The sequence below is a fragment of the Taeniopygia guttata genome, chromosome 1A (assembly GCF_048771995.1).
Source record: "Taeniopygia guttata chromosome 1A, bTaeGut7.mat, whole genome shotgun sequence".
Lineage (NCBI taxonomy): Eukaryota > Metazoa > Chordata > Aves > Passeriformes > Estrildidae > Taeniopygia > Taeniopygia guttata.
The window spans coordinates 27,440,790-27,455,055 of NC_133025.1; the positions used below are offsets into that span (position 1 = coordinate 27,440,790).

The 14,266-nt window shown below is 36.5% G+C and overlaps 1 protein-coding gene across 1 annotated transcript; it reads right to left on the reverse strand.

Moving 5' to 3' along the window:
• Window positions 1–5,639: 5,639 nt before the first annotated feature.
• VT1 (vasotocin receptor 1) lies at window positions 5,640–13,536 on the reverse strand. The gene is made up of 2 exons (XM_002195382.7): window positions 12,186–13,536; window positions 5,640–11,133 (listed from the first exon to the last, which is right to left on the reverse strand). The coding sequence occupies exons 1-2, from the start codon at window positions 13,099–13,101 to the stop codon at window positions 10,934–10,936; spliced, it is 1,116 nt and encodes a 371-aa protein (XP_002195418.4). The 5' UTR covers window positions 13,102–13,536; the 3' UTR covers window positions 5,640–10,933.
• Window positions 13,537–14,266: the final 730 nt, after the last annotated feature.

Here is a 14,266-nt window from a genome sequence, read left to right on the forward strand (position 1 = left end):
AAACTTTGAAGTTAGGTTGAACTTCAAGAGCATTCACTGGTATCCAAGGGTCTATTTCTCTTTATTGTACATGATTATTTTATTCACATTTTTATTCAAAGATTACTTTCAAGGCTCTTACTCCTTTCCCACTGTCTCATTTTGTTTTTTCTTATCCATTTCAACCTCACTGTTTTATTATTCAGGTAGACAAACTGAAGGACCTCTAAGAATATAACTGATTTGTATTTAAAATGACATCTGTAAATCAATCTATGTTCTTCAATAAACAAGCTGTTCTTCTAAAGACTTACATTTAAAGGCTGCCTTTTCTAAAAAGACACATATCTTGGCCTTTTTCTTTAACTACATCACTATGGGTGTCTAAAATACATATTGTATATTGCATTGTATTGTCACTTGAAGATAAAGAGCCATGGGTAGCTGATGAAAGCAGAAAAGGTTTCACTCATTTATTTACCAGCATTAATTCTAGGTATTGTTATCTGTGAGTCATGGTTTTGTATCTGGGCTGAAACTGCTGAAGGACAGGACAGCTGGAAGCCTCTGTGTTCAATAGCTGATATAAGGAGTGAAAAGCAAACAAACTATGTTAGGAAAATATTCATACTTGCAGATTACTCTCTGATGGAAAATTTCTATCTTTGGCCACCTACTAATATGGTATTTAGTCTTAAAAATGTGGTGAATATCATGTGGAAGGAATGGTTTATCTGTTTATGAAGCACTCAGTATAATCATATTTAATAGACTGTTTTAAGCATCTTTTTTCATAGTGTATATGATAAGGGGACAATGAAAAGAATAGCTGGTTTATATAATAGTCTCTTCCTGTTTGAAAAACACATTAGTGTGGACCAGAAATCTACTTATATGGCCACATATCCCTTGCAGAAGAATAAAATGTATATCACCTCTTCCTCCAGATATTATGTAGAGAATGCCAGGGACCCGAGCAGCCCTTGAGGACAATACACAAGGGCTCTTTCAGACCTTTGCATTACATTGAATCCTAATGTTTTCATCCAGACTTAAGACTATGAGACACAAAAGATGGCAGGCTGTTGTCACTTGCTAGATACCCATTGGCTCCGACATTATGATTTAGTCACTGAAACTTTAATGTTGAACAGAGCACTATGAAACTTCATTAAAAAATCCCAAGACATAGGAAAAAAAGGTACCAGTTGTTCAAGCAGGAATCAGCTTCAAACTACAGACATCAAAAAAAAAGTTATATAAACAGCTTTAATTTTGAATTGTTCTTCTGCCAAGGAGCAAGTTGCAAACTTTAATAGTTATTATGTAATTTGTAGATGTTCTCATGGGCGTAGGAAAAAATTGGCACAAATGCTTTTGCAATTGTGTCATACAAATTGGCATTGTTCACTGACCTTCAAACCTATATTTTCATCTCTCTGATAATTTGCTGTTCTGTAGCATATGCGCTGCACAAAAGCTTGGCTACTAACTGCCTGCTGTCTACAATCTGTGCTTCCTTAAATGTATCTGCTTGGTATTGAGGCAGGCTGCAAATGTGCTGCTCAAATACACAGCAACCCAACAACTGCCAGCACACGTGGATGTTGTTGTGCTAATGTTGCACAGCATGGAACTGGCTTCTAAGCATCGTTCTGCATGTGACACATTAAAGTATTTGACAATATTGTTTTAAAGCCTACTCAAGGACAAATAGTCCCATTTTCTCCAGACCACAAAGGAAACCACAGATTTCCACATAATGCACCCTTTTGCCAAACCATGCTTTATTACAGACAAATGAGACAAACTTTTGTTTATAGGGATGTTGTATGATTGAGCAATAATCATGCTTGCACTTTACTGTATTTTTATTTTTGTAGTAAGTGGTCTGGTCCTAAATAGCCTAAGATATGAAAAAGCTTTTTAAGTATCTTCTCCTAAATGGAAATTTCTCCTTGCCATTTTGCTAAGTGGATCTTTGTTTCTATGTCTAAATGCACTAGGTTTCAAACCTTGGATTTGATAATGTTTTGGGGTTTTTTTTAATCATGCCATTTTTCTGATTTATCATGTGCATTACACCAAATATATTAAGCACATTCTGTGGATGATCTTTCTCAGTCTCAGTGTGCAGCACATTCTAGGGGTGGGCAGTCAGGACTTGCAGTCAGGACTTGTGACCCTGCAGAGGATCCACGCTGCACCAGTCTGTTCCTGAAGGACTGACTGTGGAAGGAATCCTCGCTGGAGTAATTTGTGACAACTGCAGCTCATGGAAAGGACTGACATTGGAGAACTTCATGAAGGATGGTCTCCTGTGGCAATAACCCCATGCTGCAGCAGGGCAACATTTATGAAGAGTACTCCCCATGAGGAGGAAAGAGCAGAAGAGACAATATGTGATGAACCGACCCCAACCCCCATTTCCCTCCCCCCTGTCCTACTTGCAGGGAGGAGGGAGACAATCCGGGTGTGACGCTGAGCCTGGGAAGAAAGGAAGGATGGAGTGAAAAAGGTGGGGTTTAGGATTTGGGTTTTTTCTCATTATCCTTCTCTGATTTTGACTGGCAATACACTAAAATAGTTCCCCAAGCCGAGTCTGTTTCCCCTGTGACATAAATGATGACTGACCTCTCCTTGTCATTATCCCTACCCCCGAGCCTTTCATTCTATTTTCCCTCCCTTGTCCAGTTGAGGAGGGGAAAGATAGAGTGACTTTGGTGGGAACCTGGTGACCAGACAGGGTCAACTCTCCAAACAGTGAAGTCTAAATATTTTTGTCACTAATGAAAACTCTTCTATGAAAAAATCAGAGATCTGAGACACTTTAAAATAACTTAAATTAATAAAATGAACATATTAATTTTGAGAGCTGTGGAGCAAACCATGAAGAGCTGAATTTAAAGAAGCAGAGCTTAAAACGTTTTTCAGAGAAGGATTTTCAAATTTATTTCTATTTAATTTTTCTATTTTTATTACAACGTGAATTATATTGCTAAAAATGTGAAATTATACGGTGTCAAAATATTAACTAGGAAGGTAAGGGATATTTATATACTACCACATTATGACACTTTCTAGCTACTTAGCATACTAACAATATATTTTCATAACGTTCAGTGTTAGAGAAATGTTGAAACTTCTATAAAAACAGTGCTGCTTGCACAATTCCTTTCCCTTATAGATGCAAAATGTTCATGAATAATTTGAATGCAATTCAGTTCTGAGACTTCTGTCTGAATCAACTCCACATTTCCCTCCAGGACAAAACTGCATTCATAAACTTGTAAATGATTTCTTAACCTGAAGGCAGAGAAAATATTTCATCTTTGGAGCACATTATAGAAAAAAATCAGAGTATTACAAGATGCAGTTTGTATCAAATCACAAGATTAAATTTTAACATATAAACATATCTATATCTGACATGGATATTTTTATTTTAAAATTATGGACTTACCTTAGAAATTGACTTATAAAACAGTATTCTATAGCTTTCTATGGATAGTCCTTTTGTGCCTCCAGTTATTTTACAGAGGGTACACATAAAATACTGTATCTATTTTAAATATCAAAGTCTCAAGTTAATTCTTTGTCTTCTATCAATGATTTAATTCTATCTTGCAGCCTTGGCACATCTTAAAATTCAATAGGATTAGACTAATTTTACATTTAAGATATTCCTCTCATCTGCTTTAATTTACAGAAAAGAATCTTTATTAAAGGAAAACATGAAGCTACTGAATTAATAAATGAATCAGCTGTTCAGTCAGTCTGGTTTCTTAATTTCAGTGACTGAAAATCCAATTTTTATGGTGTCCCTCAGGTAATTAATACAAAATTCAGCTCTTCATGGCATACAGTCCTTGCTTAAATTGCAAGTAAGATGAGTTTAACTGTCTCATTCTCAGCAGAAAAAAACCTCTATCACAGCTTAATGCCCTTGTCTTGCAGAATCTTTTGGGAGCAATGCCAGAACTACCAGACTAAGGTGACATTTCAGTGAAATGAATCAAAAGATGAAGATATTTACACATCAATGCATTTTTAAGTTGCAGAGATGGAACTATGTGTTGTCTCTTCCTTTCATCCTCATGGAATAAAGAAGAGGTGAAGGAGGGGAGAGTGTTGGGCCACAGAGCACCTCTGCCCTGTGGACTCCTAAAACAGGCAGTGGCACCCCAGCAGGACTTGTCCACAGTGACGTCAACTTCCACACGCTGATTGCTCATTTTGGTGTGTCCATGCCCAGCTGGATACTCGATGCATTGTTTCATGACACAAAAAAACACATAAGAAGTACCTGTGGATATGCCTGTACTAGTGCCTTCAGTGTGGGGAGGCACCTGAGATGCTCCTTGATCACTTTGCCTGTTTATGTTCATATTTTCAAGGGAAGATAGCCTTGTTAATAATACAGATGGTCAAGTTCTGATCATCTGTTGTTACCACTGTCCACAATATAAACACAGAGCGCTTCACCCTTACAGTATGCAACATTAGTGTATATGTACTCCTAGTGCCATCTTACTCCTGCCTGGGGAGCATTTGGGAGGAAAATTTCCTAAAAACTGTGCACAGAACATGTTGGGTACGTTTCATCCATGATCCACAGGAGCAGCTGCAGAGCAGTCCTGTAGCAGATCCATGGCATTAACCTAGTGCATTATGCACATGCATGCTAACATTCAAGAAGGAGTGAGGCAGCCATCAGTCTTTTTTCCAAGGTAACAGGTGAGAGGACCAGACTAAATGACCTCAAGTTGTGTCAGGGGAGGCTTAGATTAGATACTAGAAAAAAGCTTTTTCAGGAAGAGGCATCAGGCATTGGAAGAGGTTGCTAAGGGAAGTGGTGGAATCACCATCCTTGGAAGGGTTTAAAAGGCATGTGGACGTGGCACTTGAGAATAAGGTTTACTAGTGAACATTGGGGTGCTGGATTAATGTTTGAACTTGATGACTGTGGTGGTCTTTTCCAACCTTAATGATTCTATGATTTTATGAGTCCAGAGCCCTAAGCGTTCAACTTGCAGTGGTATCATTCCTTTGATACAATTTACATGTAAGGATCATACATACAATCTAGCATTAATTTATTGTGTGAATGCAAACAAAACAAGCCCAAATGTGACAATAATGTTTTTAACCTCATCTTTCACAGCAAATGCATTGAAATCCAAGATTCAGTACTCACAGTTGCTGAGCTAAAAAATAAGAACTACTTTTCTAAGGTTTTTCTTATATATTCTTTGGGAAGAGATGGTTACAGACAAACACATATCATCTCAGAACATGAACCTTGTCATTAAAAGATCAGGAGTATGAATCACATTCCCAGTAGACTGTAATTTGTATTGAATGTATCAATAGGCATTGCATTCAAATCATGACTCTGCTTGCCAGAAGGCTTATATTCTCCATTAAAAAGTACAATTTTTCCCATCAGTAAGTCAAAAGCTGGAGTTACTCAGCATTAAATCATTTGAGACCAAACATCTATTAACACATTTAGAGACATGGGCAAATATTTCCAATGCACTGTGATAGCTAGCAGATAATTTAGTATCCTACTATCTCTTCAAAGGTGGTGATAAAGAGAATAACTGAACTCATGAATAAGCTAAATGAACTCATGAATAAGCTAAGGAATACAAGAATGGCATCTTAAAGCAAAAATTTTGGTTTAATATCTAAGTAAATGTGTAAACATGAAACAAACTTTTAACATTTTTTACCAAAATTCATCTTAAGGTAGTTTCATGGAATTCAATGCACAACAATAATATTGGAACTAAAAAATTTATTCTTTTTTGCTAAATAAAATAGCAGCATCATATATAAAATGTACATTTGTGATTGAAACCATTGTTCTCATATTTCAGCTTCATAAGTGATCTACATTTGTCACACTGTCCTAAATTTGTTTTCTTTTAAAATTTATTGTAGGATATACAATGATTTCATTTAAATAATTGTGATGATGGTGATGATCATGATGATGATGACGATGATGGAAATTATAACAATGATGACAAGAATATCACATCTTTTTTGGGTCTTAGTATTTTTTGCTACATCAATTGTCCTGAAAAGTGGTCACTGGCATGTAAGGAGATGTCTTTCTCGTTATAGCCACCTCCTCAGCCATAATTTCCAGAGATCTTCAAGTTCAAATGTTTTTGTTTGGCATTTTTTAAAACTTCTTCTCCAGATGGCAATGTAATGTTTCCTCCACAAAGTCCTACTGATTCCTGCATTGTTAATGCAGAATTCAGAAGATTTGTAGCTAAAATCTGGGTAACACACAATTTTAATAATTTTTAATACTGAAATAGATGCAAGAAGCACAAATTCAAAATACTGAAGATTGTTCAAAGTGTGAGCCATGATATAAGAAAGCTCCTGATGAGTTCAATAGCACTTGAAAAGGTTTGCATTATATCTCTAGGACAACATTTGGATGGAAAGGCAATAAACCATTGCTTAGAGTTTCACTGCCCCCAAAGTTCATTATAGAGATGGATGACACACCTCAGTTAAATTAGTTGCTACAACCTACTGGCAGAAAGGGTATGCTTTGGACTGCTGCACTGGCAAAAAAAGGAAGCATGAGGGAATGAGTATGGCTACTTAGTTTCACTCAAAGTCTGCTTTTCCTTTGGCTCCTAAAAAAGTGAAGTGTAAATTAATAAAAAATTTATGCAGGGGTAGTAAAAATGCCCAGAATCTGTCCCCTTAATGAGATGACCTTCAGAAAGTCCTCAAGTGGTAATTGCAGGAGCATCATATAAGCCCAGGGAAAAGACACAGCTTCTGTCTTTTTGTTTCAGGGAGGCAAAGTGAAGACAACCTTAGCAAGAGATTAAGGCAGGTGGAGTTTGGGAAATATTTTGCAGATCATAAAGTTCTACCAGGGAGCAGGAGAGCAGAGAGGGACCTGCTGCTGGGCACACATAGGGCTGAAGAGGTATGATTTGGAATGGCAGTCAGAGTTTTGATCTGGTAGGATAGATTAGACCAGTTTTTATTTCTGATTTTTTAACAGCATGATTTCCTTTCAATTAAAATCTATATGGATGAGCTATGGATCATGATAAAAAGAGCCTCAGTAGAGAATAAATTACTTGTGGCTGCATTACTACAAGTAACACAATTCCTATTTGAACTATTTGCAATCCTGTTTTGCTGCTGTATGAGCAATTTGTTTCATAGTCATGGATGTTTCCTGTAGATAGCCAGGGCATTCAGGCCCAAATCTCTACCTTATGAAGTCAGAAAGCAACTATTTCTTCTTTTTTTTTTTTTTTTTTCCCTGCTCTAAGGAATCCAACCCAAACTGAATTTTCCTACATGAATTGATTAGCTGGGTCATCCCACTCTGCCTCTGTCAGTTCATGACACCCTTATGCCAAAAATAGCTAACATTCACAACCTCTTGAGGATGGTTTTGTCCTGGTCATGTGTTTGACAGCTAGGGATTACAGCCATGTTTGCCTCATAGAATAAACCCTGCCAGTTCCAACTGGGCCAGTCATCCCCCAGCAACACAGACACAGGCTCCTGAGGTTATTCAACTCGATAACCAGTTTCTCTTGTAAGAACTAAATTATCAAAGTGAAATTTTCAGGACATTATTTTGGCACCATCTTTAAAATTCCTCAGCATTATTTCATTGCAAGGTTAAAAAGATTATCATGCAACACCTCTATCTTCAGTATTCACCATTCACAAGAATGTGAACTGGGACTGGCTATGAAAATACAGAGGCAGTTCTGTGGAATAAAAGAATGATCAAATATACTGTTAAGAATGCAAAACATGTTGGGATTTTCTTTTCATTCTACTAGGTTGTTTTTATAATTTCTTTTTCCTATAATAAATCTATGCTGAACCAATAGATTACATTGTCTTTCATTGTTCTTATCTGTACTGCAAAATATCAACTACTATTTTTTAAGTAAGAATCTAATTCCTTTTAGTCAACCGTGCCTTTCCCAAGTAGTAACAAAATCATGAAAAGCAAAAAAAAATTCCCACCCAGATAACCAGAAAGCATGTCACAGTGCCAGCATCAACAACATAGTCATTCATTTCAGGACTGGGAACACTAGGTTTTTTTTTAACTCAGAATTTATTTGTGTGAGAAAACAGAACCTAGGCTTTGATGAGAAAGGCTTTCATCTGATAATTGGATTTTTTCCATTTTTATGGGCTTCCACAGTGCTCCTGGGGACTCATATGTTTGAGTTACTGATTCTCCCATATGGATTAAACACCTTTGCCAGAATACAGTGTTGTCCCAAAGTCAACCTTCTCTCTTAATGAGATACTGCAACACCTGTTGGAAATCTAGGTGAAGTGAATTGAAAAACATACAGTTCAGATGAAGACTCAAAATACAAAGTAAAACAGGGGCACAAGATGTTCAAACAACAATTTCCAAGAGCAGTGATAGATAAATTTACTAAGAGAAAATTTTTATAAATTTTATTTTGTTTTAATTTTTTTTTTAATAAATAAGAGAAGTCATGAAAGGGGCACTTCATAAGGATTAAAAAAAACCCAAAAAAAATCAAAAAAAAGGAAAAGGAAAAAAAGTTACCCGAATTAATTTCCCATTATTTTGAAAATGAGTTTTGATGGAAAGACAGTGGCCCTGAACCAAACTCCCCACTAAAACTGTCAGTCAGTGCTACCCATAGGGTAGGCAAGGCAGGGCATGATGGATAAGGATGTATATCTGGAAAATGCAGCCCAGTTCATTTTCCTAAGTGAAAAAGCAGGAATACCTGTGTTCAAATACCTCCTGACAGACTGAAACTAAAAGTATCTTTAGCCTCTACTTCACACCATGGTACAGTAACCTTTACTTTTCTTTTTAAGATCAGGACTGATGTTAGGGGAAGGAAAATGAAAAAAAAAATCAGAAAGAAAGCACTTGAGAGACAAAAATGTAAGTGTTTTGAACATTACAGATGGTGAAAAATCATCATTGAACTTAAGAAGTTCTGATATTTCATTTGATACATGATTAAAATATCTGAAATAGGGACAGTTAACATTTCTCTCAGATTTTAATGAACACATCGAGGTACTGTTATTTGCAAAATCTGACTCTACTAAACTATTTATAGAGCCAGTAACAAATATATCAGCAATGCAAAAAGGAAAGTAGTAGAAATGATATCTTTAAGCTTCTATCAGAGATTGGATCAGGTGGTGTTAAATGGCAGAGCTACACTGTGGTTTCTGAACAGAACTGTGACTTCCATCAGTTCTGGATCTGGATGACTCTTTGCACACAATCTGAAAGCCTGTTTTCTTTGCAAATTAATGCCTTTTGAGGAGTTTTGCTGCCTATACAGTAGTTCAGTGACACAGGTGATTTCTTGAAGCATTTCTGTTTACAGTTCCTTTCAAGTCTGCATATTATGCAGTGTAACTAACTACAATCAAAGGAAATGGAAAAAAAACCCAAAAATCCCACCATTAACCATTGGATTAAGTCATAAGGGAAAGCTTCACTGAAAGCTAATTGACTGAAAGTCTTAGAAAGTCAGTGAGTGGCTGTATCAATATCCTATCAATAATGGATATCTTGGATATTATCTTGGATATTCTTATCCCAGATGAGGACCTTCACTTGAGTTACAGATTTGCCCAAACAATTTTTTTTTTTTTGTGGGGTAGAATTATTAGCTACTAATTAAAGGCAGAGGGGGGGGAACAGTAAGAAAATCTATCAGCTGTAATTATAGTAAGATTTTTCATACAAATCCTTCCCATTCCTGCCTGGCCCTGGTACTACCTTCACCCACCTTCTTCCTCTTCCTAACAGCTGGACACCTGTTCTTGTCAGCTGGGCTGGGGCATTAGCTTTCTCATTATAAAGGGTTCTTGCCCTTATCTGGTCTAATTATACAGAGAATAGAAATCATAGAATATGCAGTCATATCGGCATAAATTAACCTGAAGTGTAACTATTCACTGTGCAGCAAAATTTCTCACTATGTGATCAGTATTTAGTTTAAATAAATATTTCTTTGACTACAATTTAAAGACTATTAAAACTGCAAAATTTTATGGCTTTTCTACTAATATTTGAGACTGCTCGCACTCAGAAAACTGAAATGTGATGAAACACAGTATAATGTAGACAGGTTACATGTCACCAAATGTAAGTGACACAAAGAGTCCTTGGGAATGCAGATCCATTCTCACCTGAAATACCCTTGCTGATATTACTTCCATATTCCTCTGATCAGATTGCAGACATTGAAAGGAAATAAATAGCTACCTGAATATAACACCCACAAACCAGCAACCAAGTGGCACTCGAAATAAAGATATGCAGATTTATTTTTAAAGCAAAGGGAAATATTTGAATTTGAACCTAAAGGGATACTAATTGTTTGGCATTTTATAAATGTACCTAAAGAGTTAATTTAAACCAGGTACTAGTAAGAGCTGGCAAAAGCTTTTTCTGACTTTGTGCTGCCTTCTCAAGATTTGTCACTGTCTCTTAATCACACCAGAACGATAAACAATGCATAGTTCACTCTGAAAACATATTCAAGTTTAATTAGATCAGGTTCCTTTTCAATTATATTTCAATTTTTTGGACGAGGTAGTAAAAAAATTTTACCACTTAGAAATCCAGAATCACAGATGGGGAAGTACTTTAGGACACAAAGTATCTAAGATTCTTTTACATATCTTTTTCAGTCTTTACAGGAATTCATTCTTATAAGACAGTGGTGATTGAAGCACTGAGTCAGGCTTGCACAACACAGAAACTTCCTGAATATGCTAAGAACTGCAGAGAAATATATTTTTACAACACAAAACAATTTTTCAGCTTCCTTATCCACAAAAAAAGGGATGGTGGTAAAATATCAATATGTCTTGTGAACAGAGGTAATATAACAAAACAACAAAAAGCTCTCAGCATTTATGCAGAAGTACTGTTATCCTCAGGGTCTCTGTCTACGAGATGAATGCTCCCTGTGAACACAGATTCCTCTTGAGCCGAGGCATTCTCCAGCTGCTTATTTGTGCAATATGGAATCTGACCACAGAAATACATGTAAATCCATGGGTTGGCACAACTATTTAGATTGCCAAGGAGCATTATAATGGTGAATGCCGAACCTAGAACAAAACAGTTAAAGGAATATGAGACTAAATAAAACACTCTTATAAATATAAGTCACATTTTCACAGTCTGCTGCTTTCTGCTGCATCTATTCATATGTTAAAACTAATATAATAGTTGGAAATTCCTATATATCAATGCAATTTGCAATTGCTGAAGTTATAAAGCACACTTTATTGTATACATTCAGAGTTAAATAGTTTCATAGAACTCTTTTTGGATGTAGTTGCATTGATTTTAAAAGAAACTACTAAGCTGTTAAACAGATACAAATAAATACAGACACATATTTTGACAGAAATGTATGTGGAATAAGACTCAAATTTAAACTGACAGGAAGTATTCTTAAAGTTCAGAAACTACTGTTTTTATCAAGCAGGACTATTATTTTTTTTCCTCTTTTTTACCTCTTTATTTAGAATAGGTGAATTTAAAGTCACATATTATGTCTGCCTTTCAGAAAGGCAATAGTATAAATTTGACAAGACTATTCTTGTTTACAACATGGTAACTCTCTCAGGCTTACTTTTTTTGCTTTATAAACGGGTGGTTGACAAATTTTAGTTGTTTCATAGTTTATGACAGAGATTTCATCAATATGATTTCAATAGTTTAAAAAAATCAGATGTCTTATAACACCACTGTTCTACCCAGTAAATAAGAAATAATTTTATTACTTTGAATAGTCAATTGCTCCTTTTCACCTCAAGAACCCAAAATACTGCTGCTATAATACCTAAAACCTCTAAAAGTCTGAGGCTTTGCTGAAGCACATGATACTTTTCACCATGCTGTTCATGAACCTTTAAATTGTTAATCACTCAAGACACACACAAAAAAATAGAGGCATAATGTTTTGATCACATAACACAGGAAGCTCCCTGTATCTAATTAAATAGAGGAGATAGTCAATCCAGGTATTTCTTTTTAATCCTCCTCAAATGATCACATGTAACCTTTACACAAAAGCAAAATGCAAATATAAAGCACTCAACAGCAGTGTGCTAGCCTGCTCTGCAGCTGTGCCTGAGGAGGGAGAGCATCTTACCTTCGGTCAGGATGCTGGGGAACCACACAGACCACAGCTGTGCAATGAAGAAAGGTGACCAACAGAGAACATATGCAACAACTGTCACCACTGTCATTTTTACTGTCTTGATCATAGCCTTTGAAATACAGTTCACACTGCTTGCTCGGGATGGCAGGACTTGATTCCGCTTTGTTGCGTCATATTCATTCTGTTTTTTCACATTTATATTTCTTCTGATTATTTTGCAAATCTTGACCTGGCATGTGATAAGGATTGCTGAAGGAATGAAGAATATAACTACAAAAATCCAAGTCACATATGCCCTTGGGCCCCAGGGCTGAATAAATTCACCCCAACATTCAAAGACACCTGGAGATATTTCAGTCTTAGAAAATATAAATACCTGTGGTAGGCTAAGAATCAGTGCTATAGACCAGCTGCTGCAAATGGGGATGTTCCAGAGAGCTCTCTTCTTTTGGAAAGTGACCATAGGGTAGCAAACAGCTTGATATCTGTCCACTGTCATGACCACTATCATATAAGTAGAGGCAAACATGCCCAGCAATTGTAGATACTTGATAATTCTGCACAAGAAATCTGGCCCTATGAAAACATCTGTAATATCCCATATGAGTTGTGGCAGCACTTGAAAAAAGGCTACCACTAAGTCAGCAATGCTGAGGTGAAGCATGAACACATACATCCTAGACAGCTTCTTTCTTCTTCGCCACAGCACCAGTATGAGAATGAAATTGCCCACAGACGCTGTCAGAAATATCACCCCCAGTACAGCAATCTCTATGTGAGCTAATTGCTCATCTCTTTCTGGTCTTCCAATAGGATCTGACTGATTTGTCAAACTCGGGAATCTGTGAGGAGGAGGACTCTCAGTCTGATGGGTGTTATCCTGCATAGGAAATGAAAAATTCTTCATAATGCACAGAAGCTACTCACAGTAGCTGCCACTTGCGGCTGATGTTGACAGCTGTGAAGCACTGGCTGGCAAACAAACCAGCCTGGTTCGAGTTTCAGGATATCTTCAAGCAAATCCTCTTGCTCATGTGAACTAAAGCAGTGGGACTTGGATCGTGGTAAGATTCTGCCTCTTGCTGGCATGCAAAAAGGCTTTATATAGGCTCCCAGCAGACAGAGCCTTATGTAACTGCAGAGCCCTCGGGTAGGCTGCAGGGACAGCAGCCAATGGCAGACCGAGCCACACAATTGGGGGAAATATATAAATAAAAGGCAAACTTCAGAGGCTCAATGTGATTCAATTGCTCACTTCAGTCAAAACCCAAACTTGAGAATAGCTTTTGCCAGACTTGTACTCAAATGACATTACTCGGGAGAGTCCTTGCAAAAATTTTTCTACGCAAACCAGAGAAGCACACTTTAGGAGAAGCGGGAGGAAGGTTTATACGTAGATAAAATTGGATTCCTGAGCTCAGGCACATCGTAAAGGCAACCTCCAGGCTCCTGGGGCATGACCACATCCTAAATGTAGCACAGAGAAAGAAATACATTTTTCCATAGCTCTTTTTTTCCTTCTCTTTTTTGGAGTCACCTGGTACTAAAATAAAAAGAAAAATATTTCTACTGCCTTAAAAAATAATATTTTTATTTCAAAACAGGGTCAAGACTCAGAGGTTTTTTCTCAGCAAATGAAAACTAACATATGTGAAATAAATTACTTTTATTGGGATTGTGAGTATATTGAGAATTTAATGGAAAAAAAAGTGAAAATTCAGTTGCAAATCCAACTGAGAAAAAGGTCTATATAATGAAACAATACCCAAAGGTCTCTACTCTATTATAGTGCTGAAGTCTGGGAGATAATTTTTCAGTATCTAAACCTTTTCATTTTTGTAAATGTAAATTGTACCATAAACAGAAGAAATTCATTGTTCTTTAACTTTCCTGTATGACTTTGCATAAAGTTTGTGGCAGATAAGAATAGAAAATTTAAACTGATTTCTTTTTTCTATCTCTCAGCCCGTCCTCCTAATCACAAAAGAGAGATTAAATAAAATTGATCAGTTTAATATGAAAAAGAACAGATATTTGTATGCAATCTTACTTGAAGCTAGGGAACTCATATC

Excerpts from the sequence above, each read along its gene's own strand:
- VT1 (XM_002195382.7), bottom strand. The coding sequence starts at position 13,101 with ATGAAGAATTTTTCATTTCCTATGCAGGATAACACCCATCAGACTGAG. Across the intron at positions 11,134-12,185 it reads CCCCAGCATCCTGACCGAAG|GTTCGGCATTCACCATTATA; the intron begins GTAAGATGCTCT and ends GTTTTGTTCTAG.